The following is a 25,086-nucleotide window of genomic DNA, read 5'->3' on the forward strand; positions in this document are numbered from 1 at the left end:
ATCATCATGATCATAAAATAGGGTTAGCATAACCACAATATCTTTGAAATCCCATGAGCAATATAATTCATCTAGAGAACAAGTGCATATAGAGATCATCAATTGTGAATTCATCATCATAATAATCAAGGATAGATATCATCATCTAGATAAGTCATCATATATCATATGTCCAAGTAAAGTGTCTAGCATTATCAAAAATAACTTTTGAGATATCAATAGAGTCATAATCATAAATAAAAACATCATATAAGAGTCTAGAAAAGTCTATCCATGCATAAATCAAAGATAAGTCTAGGAGGGAGACTACATGCCTCTTCTTAACACACTAAGAAGCTACATGACTTGTATTGTGACATCTATGACATCAGAATGGTATACCCTCATAATCTGTCATTTGATTCCAACAACAATTTTTGGTGTTGAGGGAAATCTCAACAAGGATATTCTTGGATGTGTCAATATAAACTAATATGTTGGCATAGGTGGTGTGAAGATATTTTGTAAAACCTTTGTCAACCCACATAAACTTCCCCGAATTATTACTGATAGATACAAAACAAGAATCCAACCAGAATTGATCTCAGCTAGATCAAAATAGTAGAGAAAACTTTAATAGTTGGGTCAAAGGAAGCATGCCATGGTTTCAACATTAGCAAGTGTTTGTTGCAATCCCATTGATAGTCACACAAAACCTTGTGGTAATCCTTGACTTTATCAATAACCACAACAAAGAATCTTTATGCATAGGGGTGGATCTGAACATCACTAGTCAAACTGAGGCACCAAGTATCTAAGATCCATTGATGCAAATCTACCAAACTTGGCTAGTATTCTCCGAATCTCCCAATTAGATCATGTTTAGAAAAATTAGACACAATTTCATTCACCTCTTGTGAAACTTCCTCTCCCAACTCTACCTTCAAGACATCTTTAGTGGGAAGGGCCATAGGATGTGTAAGTTGTGATTCTAGGATACGTTTTCCACCATTAATCTAAATGGATTCTTCTCATTTTTCCTTGTAGGAAGTCCACAAACCTTGTCAATAGTAGGGTACATCGTACTGGATGCAGCCCCATGTTCAAGATTTTCCACACAAGCCCTAACTACTGGATGCAGCCCCATGTTCAAGATTTTCCACACAAGCCCTAACTAGAGCCGTTGAGGCCGAACACAGCTATTCTGGCTCCAAAAACATTTGTGTTATTGACACCCTCGAAAAATCACAGTTGTTGCTTTCACGATCAACAGTTTGCAATGCATCCGTAACTGCATGTTATGCGACTTTTCATAGTATGTTAGTACATTTTTAGAGCCAGAATAGTCGTTGCCTCAACATCCTTCTCCAAGTGATCACCGACCCTTGCAAAATTAATGCTTGAACCCTGTGACTCAAGGGCGAGTGGAACCCCCATAGCCATCTTTTGATGCAGAGAACCCGTCATGGGTTGCTACTAGTCACCAACATTCACACCCAAGAAATTTTGCCTGGCGTCTACAACATAAACCCCAGAGCATATCGCAGGGAGGGAGGAGGAGCCTTGCGTGAACATAGGAGTGAGCGGTTTAAACCGTGAAACAGATCCATTCGCAAATCCCAGAAGGAACCCGTCATGGGCTACTACCGTATTTTGGAGGAGTGACATCGCGCTAAGATTTTAGTTCCAATGTTATCATTAATATTATAAATATAATGTTATAATACTATAATATTAATTTAATATATTTGTATGTTATATAATATTATATTAAGTTTAATATATAATATTATGATATATACACACCCCCACACATATATCTTTTGTTATTTTGAATTTTATATAAAGTGAATTTCCCCATGATAGCATATATATGTTTTTTGTCATGGGGTAACCCCCTTTATATTAAATTAGAAATAATAAAAGATATAATAGATCAAACAAAGTACGAGGTTGTTCATCAAGTCCTTAGAGCAATAAAAAAGGTAGGTATGTAGTGACCTCTAAGAGACATTTGATTTGGGGATGAGAGAATAAATCCCTGTAGTTGTTGATGTAGTATCTGACAGTATGTATGTTATTCTTCTTCAAACCTTCCTGGAACAAAACCAACACCTGTGTGGATTTGACATCAAATATGCCCATGATGGTCCCAATAGATGGTGACTTATGGCTTGACAAATAGCCTCCTTTTGGGTAAGAGGAATCAAACTATTAGCCACCATAAGTCCATAGGTCTTCCACCCCATCAACTACACTAAGTTTATTAGGATGATATGATAGACTCTCCCATCATGAAGTTGTTTGTTAGAACCCTTGACTAAGCCTACTGTCTTGACTATGGCCTACTTTGAGTCACTCATGTCCATCTAAAAGATCTTCCTTACTTGTGCATTAACATCCTCCTCCAGATAGTTGCATTCCACCTCAAAAATCTCTCCCAACCATTTTGCAAGGAATGGTGAATAACTTGTTAGTAATCATAGCACATGGATAAAGTAGCTCATAAGTAGTCTATCTACACAAAGGATGTAGGGAATCATGATGAGGATTAGTAGTTCTAATTTGTATGCCTTTCTTTACAATTGAGCAACCCCAATATTGATTGAAAGTGTGTGAATATTTTACTTGACCTATTTTTTGTAAATGTTATACATTTAATGCTCTCACTTGGCACAAATTTTTGGGATACGTACCTCAAATGTGAGTTGAGGTGATCAATGTTTAGACAGAGTTAGTATTGCTTGATATCTTGAGAGAGACCCATTGGTTGGCTAGGTTAGTTGAGATGATAATTCCCATTATGTAATTAGTTCCCATAATTGACCCCCTTAAAAGACAATATTTGATCTAATACCTCCCACAAGGATCGGTGATTATATATTATTATAAGATCTCTTTGTCTTACTCCCACATTGGCTAAAAGTTCCTCTACCATTTTTGTTGCTCTGTAAACACATTTAATTAAAAATTCCTCAGAGGTTTCTCTATCTTGAAATTGATCTATTTTTTATTATATTTACACATATTTGTGAATCTCCTTTTATAAATATCTTGTCAATACCTTTCTTTTTGCACAACCAAAGACCACTAGCTAGTGCTTCCATCACAACCTAGTTCTTGGTGGCATTAGTTAACAACCAAACAAGATGACCATATTCAGATTTGATAATACATTCCACCCAAGAAACCTCCACATTTCATTTTGAGGCACCAAAAATTTTAGTTTGAGTCTTTTTCTAGGTGGGGTAGTCTATTTGGCGAATTTCCTTCTAGAAGTAATAGTTATCCCTTGGTTTAGTTGCAAGGGGAATTTGAGGTCACACCACTATTTCATTGCTATATTATCCTAGTTGGTGAACATGGCATTTTTTGAATCTTTCATGATGTCTAAAATTTCTAACCTCTAGATGACTTGTTCTACTGAGCTCTTCATTGAAAATACAATGATTACCTTCTTCCCATAGTTGCCACAAGACCAAATTGAGGGTGATGATATCCACACTAAAGCCCCAAAGGAGTTTTGATACAAGCGAGGCTAACCTCTTAGTGTTTTCAAAATATCTTCTTGTCTTAGACCCAACAAGTTGAGTTTTAGTTGCAACTAATCCTAACATGACAAGGTAAATTTTCAATTGAGTTACAAATGATTCACATTTTTCTTAATTTTGTTTGCATAGTGGGCATCTAATTGGGCCCATAATCCTTATGATGTGGATATTATCACCTATCAAGATATTCTTGTGTAATGTCATCTATGTGAAGGCTCATGCCTTAGGGAGGATGGACTTATTCCAACATGGGTCTTTAGGCCATGAGACATCATGTTGTTGTAAATTGAGGAGCTAGTAGCCAATTTTTGTTGAATAATCTCCCAATTTGGTTCCACAACACACAAATTTGTCCTATTGTGAGTTTAGAGATACTCTCCAATTATTAATCTCATTCAATAATACTTACCAAGGGCTTCTTAGCTAATTGGGAGCTTCTTGAAATATACCCATTCATATTTACGGTTGGGAATGTTATTCATTGGGAAAACATAGTTTGCTAGCTTTGATAATCTAATTGTCACCACTGCGTCTCAACATTCTCTTAGTTCTTCCAAATTTGAAAGAGGTTTGTAATCATCCCATGAGTCATTCTAGAAGTCACCCTTTAGTCAATTGTTTACTTTCCATTTTAGGTGGTTTGTGATAATCAAGCAACAATACTATATGAATCTCCATATTAGAGAACCATCCATAGTGTTTGTAATGGTTAGAATCTTGCCCGAGTCTTCATCATCTAAAATTATATATTATAGATTATATTAATATATAACATATTATAATATATGTATTAGTTATTATAATATATTATATATTATAATATATGAAGCTAATATAACATATTATATGTATAAACATAATATTATTTAATATTGATACACATTATTTTTTTAATTTTTTTTTGATAGGTAATTGGCCGAAGCCTGAATAGCTTTTGACTGGAGCTATGACCCAGTGGGGCCACAGTAGGGGACCCCATCCCCATTACATATCTTTGAATTATTATTATTATTATTATGTTTGATTAGATTGAGCCCAAGACCTTCCCCATCCTATGGAAGGCCAAGAGTCACAACTTAGAATTCCACTTTAGATGTCCCTATTGGGAATTGAACTTGGGTCTCCACAGTGAGAACCTGGTGTTTTAACCAATTAAGCTCAACCCCTTGGACATATTGATACACATTATTACTTTATATATAATAATAAATATTAATTAATATATTATTATATTATAGATTTTGGTACTTGTGAGGATTGTTTGGTGGAAAATAAGGAGTAGGCATGCATTTATCTCCATATTATTCTTACTTTGGTACTACATAAACAACAATAAAATATAGCCATTGGAGATAAGAGGAACACATCTACAATAGTATCTCCTTTAGACATAGAAAGTTATTTAGAGACGTCTACTACACAAATCATCCACAACCAATTGATTATTTTGTCTTCTTTTTTTAAAGTACTTTATAATCTAAAATAAAGATGCAATAATAGGGAAACCTATCGATGTTGTGTCCCCACATAACTATGATAATGTAATTTAAATAAAAATACTTTATAATCTTTAAATACATTGCATGTCTTCCACATCTAGAGCTACATGTCTATCATGTTTCAAGTTGCATGTCTCCCACATTTTGTTCACTATGAATAGATTGAAATAACAATTGTAAGGGAAAGTTGTGTCACTTAGGCAATTGAGACATTCCTCGCCTCACACTTGAAAATAAATTTTAATTTATCTCTCTCTCTCTTGTAACTTGTGTGAAAATCTTGTCTCAAGCTCTAAAATCCAGTAGCTTTAAAACCTTGGTATTTTTAGATCTACTTATTTTTTACTATGAATAGATTGAAGTAGCAACTAGAAGAAGATAGACTTTAGTTCATCTCACTTTTGATTTTAGTTTTCTTTTGTAGGGTTTTGTAATATTTTTCCTACAAACTCTATACATTTTTTCTCGCTAGCATTGTTGGTAAGTCACTTACCATGCTTTCAATGAGTTTTTTTTGTCACTTTTTAAAACCTGAAAGCAAAAGATGTGTGGTCTTGTTCATTATTATTTGATATTTAAATTAAAAGCTTTGAAGATAAACTAAATGCAGGGTTACTTCTACAAAGCAATTTTCTAAATTGTAGAGTTTTAATGCAATTACAAAGAGCCCACCACATTTCAATTTCTTCTATGTTTGATCTGGGTTGAATCATGACAAAAATTTGAGAAATTACTACCATTATACAGGTCTCTTGCCCTTATGGGTCATCCTTGCTTCCTTTATCTCCTACATACAAAAATATAAGTGAATCTATTACTAAATTAAGAAATTGGTAGAAATGTATTTATGATCTAAGATTCACCAACATTCTAAATGAAAAAATGATTTGAATACTCATCATATTGAATTTTATAAAAACTAAAAGCCCAATTTGAAAAAGATCCCAAATATAATAAAATTAATTAAATCTATGTTAAAATTGAAATTTTAATAGCATGGCTGACAATTTTAGGTTACAATGGTGCCTTGAGAGGTCTTACAATTCAGGTTTTATGATATTAGTTAGAACAAGCCTAGCTATTTTCAACTTCTCTCTAAACAAAAAATAAAACTTGTTTCTTCAATTGACTTTGGCCCATACTAATAATTGTAGGTTTAATCCTAAAATACACATTTTTTTTTTTTTTGATTGGTGGGTAAATGATATATTATATTAATTCATAAAAAAAAGTAATACATATCTTGTAACAGATTAAAGTTCAAAAGATCTCCACAAGAGTTTTCAATAAAAAAAATTCATGTCCTAACTTCCCCATCCTTCCTATCTATCTTGCCACCCCATAACTATATACATAATATGCACCAAAATAAACATCCAGACAATCAACATTAGACGACAGTAATGTATAAAAAAATTCCAATAATTAATCACTCTGTAATCACTATTTCCTTGCCTCTGTTCTGAGAAGAAGTAGCATGCTCGCCAATTCGAGAGGATCCGATTGCCGCATGATGATCTGGGGGGAAGCCAATACGACAAAGTTCTCACCTTCTTCTTCAAACCCTTTGGCCTTCCTTGTCTTCGTCAAGAGGGAGATGCCTCCAATGCCATAGGTGAACGTTCAATCCCCACTTCTGCACCTCCCAACGAAGAGACCGTGCCTCCACACTCTTCAGAAAGATATTAACCCCTATCATTCCAATATGTGTTGATATCCTACAGGCCTCCTTATCGCTGGTTGCACTCCAAATGAGAAAGGGATGTAATGGGGGCGTGAATTCGCTCACTTGGAGCCACACACCATCCTGGCATTCAAAGCCTTTCATTTCAAGGGCCATGGCCATTAAGGATTCAAAGCCACCACACCATTCTTCTTTGATGCAGTTTTCCACCAACCGCCTAATATTCTCCTTTGTCTCAAGTTCGAAGCACCGGGCGGCGAACATAGATGCAATGTCTGCATTGCATCTATATCTGAATGGAACGTTCATAAATTCCTTGCCGAGTACAATCTTGACACGGGTCAAGAATTCTCTTGCGTCAAACTTGAAAATGTTGGCTAGCCGTTCATCCGAGATCGCTCCCCAGAAAGCCAACATTGACTTCACCGAAGTTAAAGAAAAGTTCGCCTCAATTCTGCTCTTTAATGTGTCCAAAACTTTGTTATTTCAAACAAAACTAACTTCAAATGCTACTTCTTATGGACGCCAACTTCGTCGTACTCATCTCCAGAGGAATTCAATGCCAAGCGCGTGAGGATTAAATTCCAAGCACTCCTCAAAATTTCTAGCCAGCCCAAGTCTATTAAATTGATATGATCACCCAAGGCATGTTTCAGTTGCATTGGCCATCCATGTAACCATACCACTCACCACTTCGTACCATGCCTGAGATTTGTACCACCCTATTTACTTGAAAATTGAGGCTCCTCATCCCCGCACACATATCGTCAGATTTGGGCAAGATATGCTCTCCTTAAAAAACGTCCACCACCTACTTTGCATTTATGGTCATTTCATAGAGGGAACCGTTAAACTTGTGTCCCAACAAAACTCAACCCCTTAGCCCGATATGAATTCAAAGGTTATCAATCGACTGACCGTTGGAACCAAATATATGAACTTGTGTTATTCCTTCTTGTTGATCTAAGGCAAAATTGGCACATTCATCTGCTTCTCGGTTACCTTCTCTTTTAATGTGAGACACTTTGAAGTTTTGAAAAGAAGAAAGTAGCCGCCTAATAATTTGGATGTCTTGATCAATTTTCTAGTTATCCGTATTGCGCTTTGCTATTGAGTGAACAATGGTTTGGGAGTCTCCCTCCAAGTGAAGATGACCACATTCAATCTTTTAGCCAATTGTATTGCTAAGAGCACGACTTTGGCCTCTGCCATATTGTTTGTGTTATGGCCAATGTTATGAAAACTTTAGCCAATATACCGTCTGTCTCATACCATGCAATGCATCCTGCACTTGTAGGTCCAGGGTTGCCATGAGTTGCACCATCAAAGTTTATCTTGATCCAGTTTGGTTCCAGAGAGGACAAGGACATCTTATCTATTGAATGCAAAGGATGAACTCTTGTAAGCCCATTAATGGGCTAAAGTACACACTATTATTGGTCATATAGACTTGTACCTTTAAATAAGATGTGACTTGAAGGCTTCACAAGATGTTGAAGAAGTAATATACGAATAAGTAATATGCAAACATACAAGCTCAAACAAAAGACATTGCTTGCAACTCATAATTACGAGCAACTCAAATGGATATTAAGATATATACACGAACTCTTATGTCTAGAGAAAAATGGCACTCACATTGCTAACAGTGCTTGAAAATGGTTCCTATATTTTTCAAGGAGATTTCTTATACATGAAACCCTAGTTCCCTTCTATTGACTTGCAAATTGAAACCTTCTCTTCAACTTATTTTTGGATGCGGTTACCTTATCTACCCCTAAAATTTAAGGAATTGGAGTATTTGTGAGGCATAGGTAACATGACTTAGGTAAGTACCATTGCACTTCAAAAATAATAATAAATTATGAAAGCTCCACTTATGCACATTTATGTGTTGAAATGGATCTATCTAAAGGTCTTCAAATGTAGAGATGTCATTGAAGGTAGGTGTAGGAAGTGTTTCTTAGTGGATCATTTCACTTCCCATTTTGAAAAGATGCAAGCTCACAAGCAAAGTATTCATGCCTCAAAAGGTAAGCCCACCTAGTGGATTGGGGTAAAGCCCCAACACCATGTCATTATACCCAATAACTAGAATGAAATGACTTCTCCCTATGCTTCTCTAAAAGAGAATTCAAAGTTACATTCATCCCCTTCAAGTTTGGTTTGTATGTTTTAACTAATGGGATTGTGCATGCAAACAACACTAATGGGTTTATCTATGTGGCCTCATCAACCCTACTAAATAAATCTATCATGAATTTTATAGATTGTAAGATCTCATGGAATCCACAAACGACTTTGGTGGAAGCTGGTTGTGTTGATTGTTTGAAACAAATTAATGATCCATTTTCTCTTCTCAACCAAAACAAGAATGGACACAACTAAAGATGAAGAGATCTCCCACATCAAAATCCACGTATCAAATGACATTAAGATCATTGAAGAAATGAAAAAAATCGAAAAAGATGTATTACTCTAACATCCCCTTTTTATGGATTGATGTAAATTTCAATATTAGATTTGATTTATTTAAATGGGAGTGGACCCCATATCCACAATTTATCTATCGAGTAAAAAATATTACGACCCCATGTCTGCGAGCCCACCAACCCAATAAAACAATATTACATGAGTCACCCCTATATTTAATAGTTTATTATTTAATATATAAAAAGTCAATAAGCTAAAATAGCTTTATTATTTATTAAATACTTTTAAAAGATTTTATATTCTACAGTTATAATTTAAAAAACCAAATCACCCTTGTTTTATTGTACAGTTCAAAAGCTCTTTGTGTGACCATCTTCTTTAATATCTTTGCTCATCTCAATTGAAGTATATATATATATCCCACACAATTGTCACTCGTCATAAGAAAACACTAGACATATTATAAAAAAATATAATATGATTATATATAATAAATAATATAATATATAAATATAATTAAAAAAATATAAATATTATATTAAATTTATATTTGTATTATATAATATATAAATTTAAGATATAAAAAATAGATAAAATAAATTAATTTTATTATTTTATATTTTTTTAACAAATCTTTCCAATACTCTTCAAATATTTAAAATCAAAGAGTAAAAGCAACTAAGTCTTGCCAAAGGCAAATACTGAAAAACCAGAGTAGGACACAATGATTGGACTCTTATTGTTGTGAAACAAATAACAATGCACAATTTCCGTCCTGAATCCATACAATGCTGGCCATTGCCGATGTTAATCTCAATATGAGGACACTCTGTAGAGAGGGTCGCTTGAAAGAAGCTATACACATTTTGCTTACTTCACCAATTGCAACTGTTTATTCGTCTACCTATCTTCTTCTTTTGCAGATCTGCATTGGCAGAAATGCTCTTCCAGAGGGTAAAAAAATCCATTCTCACATCAAAAGCAGGGGATTGGCATTTGCCAGACACACGGTTATACAAAATACACTAATTGACATGTACGTCAAGTGCGGAAGCTTGCCGGATGTTAGCAAAGTTTTCAACCACTTGGCTGAACCAAACGTCTTTTCATGGAATATGATAATTACAGCTCAAAGAAGACACGGGTTTTCTCAAGAGGCATTCTCACTGTTTCGTCAAATGCAGAGAACAGCTATACAACCGGACCAGTTCACATTTACTGCTATCCTCCCTGCTTGTGCCAAAATGGGAGCTTTGGAACATGGTATGGAGATTCATAAAAAAGTAATAGAAAGCAATTTTTTGTCAGATGTTGTTGTCGTGAATGCTCTGATAGACATGTATTCGAAATGCGGAAGGATGCTGAAGGCGTATAAATTGTTTGACAAAATGCCTGCGCGAAATGTAGTCTCATGGACTGCGATTATTGCTGGATATGCACAAAATGGATTTGTTGAAATGGCGTTGGAAGTTTTTAAGGAAATGCAATCAGCAGGTGTAGAGCCAAACGCAGCAACATTTACAAGCGTCCTACCAGCTTGTGCCAAACTTGGAGCCTTGGAACAGGGTATCAACATCCATAAAAAAATAAGTGAACGCAGGATTAGCTCAGATATCGTACTTGCGAATGCCCTAATAAATATGTATGCAAAATGTGGAAGCATATTGCAAGCGCGTGAGCTATTTGACAAAATGCCTCATCCAGATGTGGTTTCATGGACTGGGATGATTGCAGGATATGCAATGAATGGCTCTAGCAAGGATGCCCTCAAGCTCTTTGAACTAATGAAACGCTCTGAAATTAAACCAGACCATATAAGCTTTGTTTGTGTTTTATTTGCATGCATCCATGCAGGTTTAGTGGATGAGGGTTGTAAGTACTTCAATCAGATGAGTGACTCTCATTGCATTATTCCTACAATAGACCATTATGTATGCATGATTGACATTCTTGGTCGTGCTGGCTATCTTGAGGAATCTATAAACTTTATCATCAAAATGCCATTTAAACCTGATGTGGCTGTGTGGATGTCTTTGCTTAGTACTTGTAGAGCACATAAGAATATAGGCCTGGGAGAATTTGTGACAATGTTTCTTTGTGATATGGATCCTCAAAATCCTGCACCTTGTGTTCTTTTGTCGAACATTTATGCAGAACTGGGCAGATGGGATGATGTTCGAAAGGTAAGGAAGTTGATGAAAGATAGAGAAATTAGTAAGAGACCTGGATGTAGTTGGATTGAAGTCCATCAAAAGGTACACGCCTTTCATGCAGGAGACAGGTCACACCCACAAACAAGGGATATCTATGCAAAGTTAGATAGTTTGTCTTGGGAAATGAAGGCAGAAGGTTATATTCCAGATACAAGACCTGTATTGAATGATGTGGAAGACGAGGAGAAGAAATTCCTTGTCTGCCATCATAGTGAGAAGTTGGCAATTGCATTTGGGTTGTTAAATATGCTCCCTAGAACAACCATTAGAGTTGTCAAGAATCTTCGAGTATGTGCTGATTGCCACACGGCTATCAAGTATATCTCCAAGATTGTTGCGAGAGAAATCTTTGTGCGAGATGCAAACCGTTTCCATCATTTCAAACTTGGACAATGTTCTTGTGGAGATTATTGGTGATGCTAAGAGAAGCTAACCTATAAATACAGGTTTACACTACAATAAGGTCCTTGAAGTCAGATATGCAGTGTAAAGAAGGAATCCGGTTCTATTTTCAGTTTCTACAAAATGCTGTTTCTGATTGTTTGGAGAACTAGATGATGCTTTTGACTTGATCGAATGATTACACATCAACATCACAGTCTGATGAGGTATCTGTATATGATAAAGTTCTGTTTATAATAGCACGGAGGAGTCATCAGATTGAACTGTTATTAGGAATCTTGCACAGCTCTGTACTGAAGCTGAAGGAGGCGGAAGAAAGGGGAAAATATGAAAGTAGAATGCTTTAAGGAAATGGAAAGCTGATTACCCAACAAAAAATGCAAGCGGAGGTCTTGACACTCAACTGGATATGTGAGGTTAGCACCTCTTTATCCAAGGGATATCAATAACTAAAAAGTTATTTTATTTTACTTTACAACTATATAAGAATTATTTTATTTAGTTACAATTATTTACTAAAGAGCTACTTTTACTTGAGAGTTATGTTATTTTTCATTAGAATTACTTGAGAATATTTTTATCTTATTTACGTCATTTATTGAAGAGCTATTTTTTGTTGGATCAGTAAAAGTTTATATATTATATATTAACATTAAAAGAGAGATGTTACATATTCTGTCAGTAGCATCAGCTTGACATAGTTAACAGTTTGTGCACAAATGTCCATCCTCCAAAAACAAACCAACTACGTACTACTCAACATACATACATCCATATCAGATTACATCCTTTCAAATCATACTAAAAACATTAGCCGATCCTCCAACAAAACTATAAACCCTGACTACAAAACACTACTATACCGCCACTTACTGCTTCGGCTCCTTCTCCTTCTAAACCCCACAGCTGATCCAATAGTTTTCCTTGCGAAAGACAGGTTTCTGCTTACCCTTCTTATTGTCTTCTCCTCTCGTTGCCTGCTCCATTTGCTCACAGCTACGAAGATACTCCTTGATGAGAGACCATCCCCCTCGTGCTTTCGGCCTCTGCTCTCTATCACTATCTGCACCCTGGACCAGGAAAGGCCTCAATGGCGGAATGAAGTCAGCATCTCGAACCCATTCACCACCCTTGGTGATGAAACCTTCTCCCGGACTTGCCATTATCAATAGGGTCTCCAAATCAAATTTCCACTCCTCCCTTACACATTCCCTCATAACCCATTCCACATCCTCTTTGGTGCACCCAGCTCCAAGCACCAAGCAAGAAACATGGAGACCACATCCACGTTTTCCCGATATCTGAACTCAGAGCTCATGTATTCTTCTCCCTGGAACTTGTCAACCATCCTCAAGAAATGTGGATCTTCAATTTTAAAGATGTTCCTCATCCTTTCTTTGGAGATTTTGCCCATGAGGTGAGCTGCTGCTTGTCTATCCCAAGGGAAAAGTTGGCTTCCATGGTGCATACACACAGTGACACGGACCCAAACACTCTGCACCTTACCACTTTCACTTCTCACACCTTCCTGCCAAACCAGTTGTTTGAAAAAATAATGTTCTTGTGTATTTACAATGGATGTATTAAAATTTGTTCACCCACCTCCGACTCGCACATATAACCGCCACCCTTCATAAATGCCTACTTAGCCCTCTGAGATCCCCCAATGACTGCATACCATCGATTCTCATCAACCTCCAAGCCATCTTTGAAACACCCTCTTCGCATACTTGAAGGACTCTAGTTCCATCCGTCGATCAACTCTCATCATGGCCTCATCGACAATTTGCAAGCCTCTGAAGTCATCCCACAATTCCTTCATATTGCCTTCTCTTGCAAGACACCCCCATTTTGGTAAGACACTCGCCTCCTTATTTCCCTCCCGTTTAATGTGGGAGACTTTGAAGTTTTGAAATTGCATTAATTTCGAAATTATGACCTTAACATATTTGTTTAATTTCCATGTTTGAGCTTCTTCCTTAACAATTGAGTTAACTATCACTTGGGAGTCACCTTCGAGATGGAGGTTTGTAATCGAGAGTCGTGAAGCCAAGTTAATTGCGAGGATTGCCGCTTGAGCTTCAGCCTTGTTGTTTGTGCCTTCTTCAAGCTTCTGTGCACTGATTGCAAGGATGTTGCCCATTTCATCCCTTGCCACGCATCCCGCTCCCGACGGACTTGCCTTTGGAAGCGCCATCAAAATTAATCTTAATCCACCCTTTATCCGGCCTTTGCCACACCATTTCTACCTCATCATGATTTATTGGATCAACCCAATGAGGCCCATTATCAGGCCTAAATTTGAGAAGTGGCCATTGTGACTGGATGATCTTGTCCTCCATATTGAAGGGGTATTTTTGGAAATTATGATTGAGGGTTGCAGCGTTGACAGTTTCTAAGATCACAGTCTCCAACCACACCCACATACGTTGCATGTTTTCTTCTTTACCTTGGAATATTCTTCTATTTCTTTTTTTCCATACTTCCCAAATCAAAATTGAAGGAGCGAAATACCAGATGCTAGAATATACTGATTTATTTTGAACCAAGTTCTAGCTTTGAAAAAAATTTCTCACTGAGGAAGGTAAAGGGATTTGCCAATTGAGTTTCTGTAGCAGAAATTTCCAACATTGATTAGTGAACTCATAATTAAAAGCAAATGATCAAGAGTTTCCTTTGCGTCTTTGCATAGCAGACATGTGAATGGCCCACAAAATCCTAATATACTCAGTCTTTCACCAGTTAATATTCTCCCTTTAATAGCCAAGCATGCAAAGGTACTCGCTTTAGGCAGGCAACATTTATTCCAAAATAATCTGGATGACCAACCATTGTCCTCGATTTCATTTTCCCTTAACCTGTATCCTATTTTCACCGAATATGACCCACTCTTATCACCACACCATTTTATTTCATCATTTTCCCCTGTGAAGAATTTTTTTTTTTTTTTTGCCTAGATGCGCCTGATATAGGCTTCTTGTTGATCATTGAGCTGTAACCCTTGCGTATCTCTCCACATCCATTTTTCAATTCCATTTTCCTATACGTTCTCTACATAATTACATACTTTGCTGCCCCAATCAGCAACTAGAATTTGCCTTACTTCTCCAACATTTGGGTCCTCCATCAACACTTTATGTCCTTCCCATGAATCACTTTAGAAGTCAGCCCTTTCTCCATTGCCTAACTGCCATATGACATGATCAGAAATCACCTTTCTACATGACGTCAAAAAGTTCTATATCACCGACCCTTTTGGGGGATTTTGAATAGTGAGTATCCTCTCTGTGTTGGAAATCTAAATATTTGTTTCTCAAGATTTTAACCCATTTCTGATTTGATTTTGAATACATATTCCATACCAACTTTGCACCCATTGCTTCACTCATAATACTCCAATTCCTCAGCCCTGCTCCCCCTGCCAACTTAGGTTTACATACTTTTCCCATGCCAACAATGGAATTTTGTCTTGCTATTGCTTCCCATTCCAAAAATACCTTCTTAGTTTTTGTTCAATCATTTTCAAAATCTTGTTCGGAATTTTCAAACACATCATTGAAAATATTGGTAATGCAGAAACAACAATCCTCAACATTATTAACCGCCCGGCTACCATCAGCCATTTTCTTTTCTGTCCCTCAAGCTTCTTCATGCAGCTGTCAACTAGTTTGTTCCATACTGTCAATTTGCAGGCACCTGCGAAGAGTGGTATGTTTAAGAACTTGCCTAGGAGTAACTTTGATTTCATTTCTAGGATTCTTGAAATCTCTCTTTGCCTATTCAAGTTTGTATTGAAAAATAAAATCTTAGATTTATGCCAATTCATCCGCTGCCTTGAAACCACACGGTAGTTGTCTAAAGTTTGTTTGATACACCTAGCCTCCCTTAGAGATGCCACCCCAAAAAGCATGGTGTCATTAGCAAATTGTTGGTGCATGACAGCCTCCACACCAAGAGCAATTTTCACTCCTTGCCATTTGTCCTCTTGCCTCTTTTGGAGATGGATCTACCCAACACTTCCGCCAATATAATGAATAGGAAAGGGGATAGAGGTGTTAAAATATTCGATGTTGTATTAAACAATGGAAATGAAGTCTCCTTAAATAGATTTACACAAATGATGATTCTAAAAGAAACAATCATGAATTAAAACAAAAAATAGAAACTACCTAAGCAAACTAGACAACTAGATGACCATTAAAGAAACAATACATTATTCTAACACCCTCCCTTAATGGTCATCGTGCTAACTACCAAGAGAAAAACAGAGAAGGCTGCCCCCTTCTTCTCAGAACACTTTGCGACAAGAGCCTGCCATTGACCCTACCAGAATTTGCAAAACTTTTGGATATCTCCACAAATCATCCAACTTGACGTTGGGTAACAAAGGTATCACTCATTGTAGCCAAAGACACCGAGATGAAACTGAAACCATGATTTTGAGGAAAAATAGGCAAACCCTCAACAAAATTTTGCAAATGAGCATGACGCCCTGTTGACGTGTTTTTTATGACTCCGTCTAACACAGAATAAAGTTGCCCAACGGTCACTTCACTCTCTCTTGATCAAAGTACGATTGCATGCTGATATAGTAGGAGAAACAGACAATCGACTCCAAGGTTCCTTTTATGCTGCGGATGTGGCTCAGTTGGCCGATGTGATTGCTGGTAATCCAAGGGGCCTTACGTATGTTGAAGAAATCTATGCAAGCTCGAGAATTATTGATGCGGATGATTTGCAATGAAGCTCTAAGTTTTAGATTTTCGGATTATGAAATATGCAAAAAGTAAATAGGAATAGGGTAGAGGGAAACTAAACTAAAGGTAATCTAATCCTAGGAACAAGGAGACGGGATAAACTTGTGCAAAATCCAACCGCGCTTCGCTTCGCCAGCAAAGCACAACTTACACGAAGGCAGTGCAATCTTCAGGGGGAATGCTAAAGATTTTCAAATCGTCAAAAGAAACCATCAGATAGAACAATCTCTTCTAACAATCGAAGTTGAACATACACTTATAACGAGGCTCAGACTAACTTTGCATGGCATGCAACAATCAGCTGCACACCAAAAGTATGAGCAGGAATTTGGCAACAAGCGATCCTATCAAATCCAGTTCATCTAATTGCATGAAAACAAATCTAATCTATGAAGAGAACGAGACCATGCGAGTTCCGAAACAACACAAGAACACACCAACAATCGAACAATGTATTAAGTGTTTGCTTCAAAAACTCTTACCAACAATCTCTGACTATAGTCTCTCCTCCTTACAAATGAGGGGGTCACCCCCTTATATAGGTCTTAGCCCAGATTACATGCAAAACCCTAGTTAGGGTTTGCCCAAAAGATTCTCCACACATGATGCAACAAGGTGGGAATCTGCATTAACTAACCCACTATGCCCACTTACAATAAATTTAAAAGGGCCTAAAATAGCGCCCCTGATGATGATCATGCTCGGAATATAACTAACGTTGTCATAAATACCCATCACCCTTCAAGCGATGGCGACATGCAAAAAGAATCCGTCATAAAACCATAAGAGGGGACGACATGCAAGAAGATTCCCTTATCCTGTGGTGGCATGTGTTGACCGGTCCTGCGCCTAGTCAATTGTTCCCTTCAGCCATAAATACGCCATCATGGTTCAGTCAAAAGACTTTCGTCCAAAAACGGACGGCCATTATCTCGCTCATTAATGGCGTAAGTAATGAACCTACCGACGATGGCTTCCAATTCTCCGATGGAGACACTTGGCATATTCTCGATGTTGAATTCCATCAAGGCAATCTCCTCTTCACTTCTGGAAAAGAAACTTTCCCAATCCGCCATGGCTTCTTGTGTTTTCTTCATCATACCGGAGAATGAAGAAACATTTGCAAAATGTTCTTTGGGAAACGAACCGACGAAGAAGAAATCATGCAACTGGGATTTCAAAGAATTCACTGTTATTCCCCCGTCGCTAAGTTTTCTTGAAAATAAAGCTTCCATGGCACTGAGGATTTCTTCCTGTATCCCTCTGATGGATTCCTTCAAGGTGACGGAATCAATGCTGAATTTATCAAGGGTGTTTTTCCCTGAACAAATGGCGTAGAACCATCGGGGAAAGTCGTAGGCTTCATTCTCTTGGATTACTTTCCCGTCTACCAGTGTTTGCCTTTGATTCCTCATCAGAGCCTTGAGTTGGGAAATGGTTAAGTCTTGGTAGACATCAACGTCTTCCCATAGTCCTTCCGCCGTTTCCAATCTACTTAGGAGGGCCACGAACCTTGAATGGAGCTGAGCTAGATCTTCTACAAATTTCCCTGCCTTAGCATAAACATCCTCTATCCATTCTTGGGAATTCTGTGCCATTGCCTTTGTAAGTTCCGCATCGTCAATTACTTCCTTAGGAAGGAAGGGAGGGGGAGTGGCTGAAGGACCTGCTTCCCTGAGGGGTTTCCTGAAACACCTGACATACTCGCATAGAAGTTCATTTTCCTCCTTCAGCCGCTTGTACTTTGCTTTTGTTTTCAGCAATTTCTCCTTCATGGTAAAGGAAGAATCGTCGAAATCTCCCATTACTTGACCAGTGGAAGCATGGCCGAGATCCACCTGTCTGATGATGTAATCTTCTTGCCTGATCTCACTCCTATCCCTATCCACAGCAAGTTCAGCAATGTGCAAGGTCTGGGCTCCGGATTCTTCCCTGACTACTTTGGAAAACTTCCGGGAGGCCTTCCTTTCCAGTGGTTGATCCATCCTCTTCAATAATTCTTCTAATTCCTGAGCAGGATTGGGCTCCCCTCTTGCTTCATTCCCCAATCTGCCTACCAACCAATCCGGCGCAGGGATGGAATGGCTATACTCCCCTGCATGCACCTGTTCTTGAGATTCCTCTTCCATTTCGCTAGGGATAGTCTCTATGAAATTATCCTGGCGAACCTCTTCTAGGCGCGGGGAAACCTCTTGCCTCTGACTTCTTGGCTGATGGCGGCCCTGTGAAGCATTGATGCTGAGTATATCAGGTGCTGGAACGTTTCCTGGAAGTGGTCCTGCGGGATGTGGGAACATTTCTATTTCTTGTACGCTCACGGAGTTGACTGGTGAATGTTCCCTTCCTGTCCTCATTCTCTTTTGTGGAGGCTCCTCCTGCTGGGCTTCCTGCTGAACCACGCGTGGGATTTCCTGTTGAGCATCCTTCGTCTTTGTTATCCTTGGCCTCTTTGGGGCACTTTTTCCTTTGTCTATCCGGGCCTCTCTTCCTGCCTGACCCTGTGAAGAGTCTTCAGTTGCCTCGCTATGAGAATCTAGATTTCCCATCAGCTGGTATGTCAGAGGGACATGGTTTTCAACCAACTTTCTTGTCTGCTTGTCAATCCAATGCTTAGTGAATTTTAGCACTGGCCTAGCCAAAATGTTCAAATCATCTACCTCCGGCTCTGACCAATCTGGCAATAGGATAGGTTGATCTTACATCCTCTCAAATTCGGGTTGCATCAATTCTGAGTCTTCCTTCACCTGGTCTGGCACCTGATGGATCTCACTTATTCTGATAATGTCGAGGGGCAGTCTGGAGTGCATTCCTCTCTAGACCTCAAAGTCATCCTCGGCATCGGGCCAGTAATCCTCCAAGTGAAATCTATGTATGAATTTGACACCGGCAACTTTCCTGATCTGGCTGTAAGGATCATATTGGGCCCTGGAAGTGTAAAATGGTAGTCGGTAGAATGCCAACTCGCTTGCTGCACTTTCAGCGGCCTCCAATCTTGGGCATATCTCCATGAAATCCCCCAAGACAACTGGAAATTCAATAGACTGCTTCTTCTTCTTCATCTGCAACTGGTCGTAGGCAATCATGAGCTCGAGCAATATAAGCTTATCTGACGGATATCTAGGCAATTTGTAAGATTGGAAGGAGAAACTCTGTGTCCTAATGTAGGTGAACTTGGGGAACTGCAGGAACACGGCGCCATACTTCTAGACCAAAGCACTTGCTTGCGGAGACAACCTCATGTGCAACTTATTTTGCATAAGTCGTGTTAGATACATGGTGAAGGTGTCATTCGCCAACTTGTAGGAATTCACGTTGTGGAGATGTAGCTGAGGATAACATTCATGCACCTTTAGCTGAGCTGGCCCGCAGCCCATGATTCCTCTTGCTGGTAGCCCATCGAATCCACCCCTTCATGCCAGCATATAGAACAGATAGGAACTCATGAAGAAGGACTAAGACTTTTTCTCCTGTAGGTTCTTCAATTGTTCGTGCAAGTAATGGTTGATCAATCTGGCCCAGTCAATCAATGTATTAGAATTCATGATCTCGCCAATGTAGAAGAACATCCAAGGCTTGAAGTTCATTGTGTTCGAGCATCCCATTACTCTGCTCAGCATTTTTATCATGTCCACATATTCCTGCTTGAACTCGAAGATTGTGAGAGTCTTGGGCATCTTGGAAACGTGCACTCTAGGTTTCAGCAACCATTGCTTGTTGATCAAATCAGCGCACCTGGTGGGGCCTGCTTCACAGACTGCTTGGGCTCCGCTGCTGGTCCTGTATGTCATGGAGTAATGTGAAGGGATTCCGAAGGCTTCACCAATTGCCTCTGGAGTCAATGTTGCCAGTAACTTGCCGTCTGGCGTTGAGATTGTCTTCCGCTCTAGATTGTAACGTGCTGCACATTCCAAGACTAGATCTGGGCATTGAATGGCGGGAGGAAAGCCAGCCGCTGTAACTAAACTATTCTGCTTCTCACAATCTTGACAGCTGTCGGAGATGGATTGTGTCTTGCAGTTCCGAACATTCTTATCTTGAACGCAGCCCAGTTGAACGTGCCGAAGTTGGTACTACTGATCTCTTCCCATCTTGAATTCAACCGAGAATGGGGAAGAAAACCCTTCGTCTCTGCTTTGATCATTGCTTGCCTGGAGATATTAGATGTCCTGCTAGGTTTCGCCATCCTGGGAATATTTCAAAATGATGAAATAGAGACTAAGTATAGAAAACTTTTCACTTCTTCACTCTTTCTTTCCTAAATCTTGCACGTGAAAAATGAAATGTTATTTCTAACTTATATACAATTCCCAAGAGGTATCAAATAAGTAACTGCCTTTATGGCGCGTCATACTTTCCTTAATTATTACGACATGCAAGGCAGTTTCCCATGCATGTGAGTTCGAATTTAGAACCTTCCTTAAATGCTCCCAGTCATGCGTCATACTTTGGAAGATTCCTCCTGCCAACTCGTTGATTCTGTTCTTTCCAATTTTGGAGGGAGATTGCAGGATCTTTCTTGGGATTTGCTCAATTCCACTCTGACTTGTCATCTCGTGCTGTCGAAGGAACTTTCCCGGCCTTTCTCCATATCCCTATTTTTTAGGGATCTTCCTAAATTTTAGGAGTAAGGTTCATTGGATAAGGAATTTCGTCCTGATTCGGAATTTATAAAAATTTCCATATTTGGCCAAGATTTGATGTCTAAAAATAGCATAATTGAAAATTTGCCCGAGGGGAATTTCTGTTTTTTAACCTTCCTTGACTCCTTGGATTCCGTGCCTTAGGCAAAATTTCAAATTTTTTGCTGGGGTGAAATTTTACCACGCCAAGGATTCATGAATTTTCCACTTGTGAATGCCTTGTTGATTTCAGCGCCCCAGGCCTGACCTGGGCGCATTTTTGCTCTGTCCGTGGAGAGGCGGAAAATTGGAGTTGTGAATGCATTCTTGGTTTTAGCGCCCCAGGCCTAACTTGGGCGCATTTTTGCCCTGTCCATGGAGAGGCGGAAAATTGGAGTTGTGAATGCTTTCTTGGTTTTAGCACTCCAGGCCTGACTTGGGCGCATTTTTGCCCTGTCCATGGAGAGGTGGAAAATTGGAGTTGTGAATGCTTTCTTGGTTTTAGCACTCCAGGCCTGACTTGGGTGCATTTTTGCCCTGTCCATGGAGAGGCGAAAAATTGGAGTTGTGAATGCATTCTTGGTTTTAGCACCCTAGGCCTGACTTGGGCGCATTTTTGCCCTGTCCATGGAGAGGCGGAAAATTGGAGTTGTGAATGCTTTCTTGGTTTTAGCGCCCCAGGCCTGACTTGGGCGCATTTTTGCCCTGTCCATGGAGAGGCGGAAAATTGGAGTTGTGAATGCTTTCTTGGTTTTAGCGCCCCAGGCCTGACTTGGGCACATTTTTGCCCTGTCCATGGAGAGGTGGAAAATTGGATTTGTGAATGCTTTCTTGGTTTTAGCGCCCCAGGCCTGACTTGGGCGCATTTTCACTCTGTCCGTGGAGAGGCAGAATTTCCTGCTTGTGAACGACTTCCAGACTTAGAATATTTTGACCTTCCATTTCAGGGATGATTCTTCAGATTTAGCCATTTTAGACCCCTGCCTGTTTGCTTTCAACTTTCCAGATTTAGAAGTGATTGTGCATGTTGACTCTCCGTCGTCTGCTAGCTTGACCCTACCACAAATAGACTTTCCCGAAATAGGAACTTTCCAAAATGTCAGAGTTAGAGCCCAAGATAGGGCACAGGATGACTTACTAAATATAGAAATTACTAAAAATAGTAAGTTTGATTTTTGGCAAAATGGCGACATTCTGGGACTCGGAAAAATCCTTAAAAAATAGGGACTTTTTAAAAATAGAAAGTTACTCCGTTTGGGCTCAAATTTTGCTGGGAGGTCCCCTGAAGGGTCCTGACTCCAGTCGTATGCTTAGTTTTTCCAAAACCCTAACAGGAACCCCTAAAATCTAGGACAGAAGGCAAAACCCTAGAAAAAGGACAAAACAGGCCCTAGACCTCACAGAATTTGCTTGACAGAGAAGCAGATTAACCTCAACTGACTCCCAAACACCCGAAACGTGGAGAGAAAGAAGAGATTGCCACTAACACATGCAAAACGAAAATCAAACGACCGAAAAGGCCTAAAAGCAAAGGGGGGTCCCTATCTGGGATGGGGTGATGTGTGATTAGGTCAGAACACGCCCCAAATCAGACTGCAAGAAGATATGATTTTTTAGGAAAAAACCGTCAAACCCTGAAACTGAAGATTACAAAACAATTTTTTTCGGAAAAACTGGTAAAAACCCTAAGACAAGAACACCTATGCCCATGATTTTTGAGGATAAAATTAGGCAAACCTAGAATCCCACATGAACATCGCGAATTACAGATGACCAAACACGATTTTTGAGGTGAAAAATTGATCAAAACCCAAGACACAAAATTCGAGACATGGATCAAAATACAAAACTTCATTTTTGAGGAAAAAGGTTAAAACCCAATAGAATTTTTTAAAAACCCCACCAATAGTTTTTTAAGGGACAAAATTATAAATGCAAAAAATACCAAATCCCATCAAGAAAATTGGAAAAACCCTAGCATCATGCAGACCTGCGAAAATAACCTAAAAATTGTGGCTCTCGTGTGAAAAACATAGAGCCCGAAGACGCAACGTTGTGCACAGATGTGCGGCCAAAAATCGGGCGTGAAAAAGAATGCTGCAAGTTGAAAAATCACTGCGAAAAAAAAATCGAGCGCGCAGAACAAAACCAAAATCTCTGCGTCACGATTTTTAGTAATCACCCAAAAACAAATGACCCTTCGTAAATAGAAGACTATTGTGAGCTGCAAACAAAAAATTGCACTAGAAAAACTTGAAGGGTTTGCCGCCAACAGAAAAAGAGCCAAAATGCAGGAACCCTAGATCGCGGCCAACTAAATAACTTCGAACCAAAATTTGCAAATCAGACGGCAACCCTCGAAGAAGGCCCTCCCAAAATCTTGAGCCCTCCCGTCGTGAGGGAGAAGAGCTTAGACCTGCTTTGATACCATGTTAAAATATTCGATTTTGTATTAAACAATGGAGACCACCTAAGCAAACTAGACAACTAGATGACCATTAAAACAAAATTACAATTTCTAATAAGAGGGTCCCCTTGTCTCAGTCCTCTAGTAGATTGAAAGAATCCTTGTGGGCTTTTGTTAACCAATATGGAAATTCTAGGAGTTGTTATACAACTCTTCACCTATGCTATGCATTCTTTACAGGAACCAAATTTCTCCATGACCAACAGTAATAATCTTCTATCTACTTGATCATAAGCTTTCCTTATTGTTGATGTGTTTTTTACGCACATGCAAACACAAAATAAAATACCTAAAAGTATCTTATCCTCTCTTGAACAAAACTTCTCAAATGCTGAAGATTGGCTTAAGGATCACTTGAGATAGCTCCAAGGTTCATGAATGTAGGGTCACTACGTGTGGATAAGCTCCGTTGGTTGATGTGATTATGCTGGAATTACAAGGGGACTTATATGTGAATACCTGAATGCTTGATTTGTTGGAACTTAGATCATCTGATGTTACAATATGGTGATGCTTTTTGGTCCTAAATTAACTTGATTTTAAAAAAAATGGCAAAAGATGAAGGGTTGAGAGAGTCTATTCTAATCCTAAGAAGATGAGTGAATGATTAGATGGAATCCTACTGAGCGAGGTCTCACCATCAAACTGAACAATTTGACACAAACTCAATGCAATTTTCTAAGGACGTTTCAAAGATATTCGAATCAATACCATTAAACATTGATCACCATTCAAGTTAATGCATAAACAATGAGTGTAGAACGATTCGAAGTTGAGCTCATATCATTCTAGTTGACCACACAAGGCGCACTTACAAGCAACAAGAGGCTAGTGGTATGGATAAAACGGATTCCACACAAATACATTCAACAAATTCCTCCACTCAATTTAATCAACATGAAAGTAAATTGAGAAGCAAAGACCATGCGAGTTGTTGAAATAACAAATCAAATTCACCATAACTTCAATGAAATCAATTGTTCTTTACAACAAGGTTTGGCAACAATCTTTGCCTTCTCCTACTCTAACTTCTATTCTAATCTATCTACCATTTTAGCTCTATTCACTATTCTATTCATTATTAACTATTAGCTAACTATTAACCTTTTCAAATGAAGAGTCTGAGCTTTTATAGAGAGCTCATTTACAATGAATGGCCAAGATTGAATCTCCATCAATGGCCAAGATTTTACAATGAAACCCTAATTAGGGTTACTCTTGTTAGCCAATGAGAGAATTACATTCAAAGAATGTTGACCAATAGATATTGAGGGTAGTTACATTGGAGTTTGTGCCTTCTTATATGAACTTGATTCATTGAACTTGAACATGTTGATGTGGACCCCTCAAATTGGTGGAAGGGATGACTGGGCTGCCACCTCAATCTTGCACTTGTAAACTTGATTTGATTCATCATCATGAAGGGATGTTGAGAGATATCTCTTGATACTCAACATTATTCAGTTGCTCAATGTGATGATG

At 38.6% G+C, this 25,086-nt stretch overlaps 1 protein-coding gene across 5 annotated transcripts in view; it reads left to right on the forward strand.

The window, feature by feature from the left end:
• The first annotated feature begins 9,845 nt into the window (after nucleotides 1–9,845).
• Nucleotides 9,846–25,086, forward strand: part of LOC131057809 (pentatricopeptide repeat-containing protein At4g21065) — a 69,146-nt gene continuing 53,905 nt past the window's right edge. For 3 of the 5 annotated variants that reach the window (XM_057991968.2, XM_057991973.2, XM_057991980.2), the window contains exon 1: nucleotides 9,846–12,177. In XM_057991968.2, coding sequence (XP_057847951.1) covers nucleotides 9,935–11,776 — 1,842 coding nt within the window. In that variant the 5' untranslated portion in view covers nucleotides 9,846–9,934 and the 3' untranslated portion in view covers nucleotides 11,777–12,177. The remainder of the gene's footprint in view (nucleotides 12,178–25,086) is intronic. The other 2 variants (XM_057991986.2, XM_057991987.2) reach the window with 2 other exon arrangements.

This window comes from Cryptomeria japonica, chromosome 9 (genome assembly GCF_030272615.1).
Source record: "Cryptomeria japonica chromosome 9, Sugi_1.0, whole genome shotgun sequence".
NCBI lineage: Eukaryota > Viridiplantae > Streptophyta > Pinopsida > Cupressales > Cupressaceae > Cryptomeria > Cryptomeria japonica.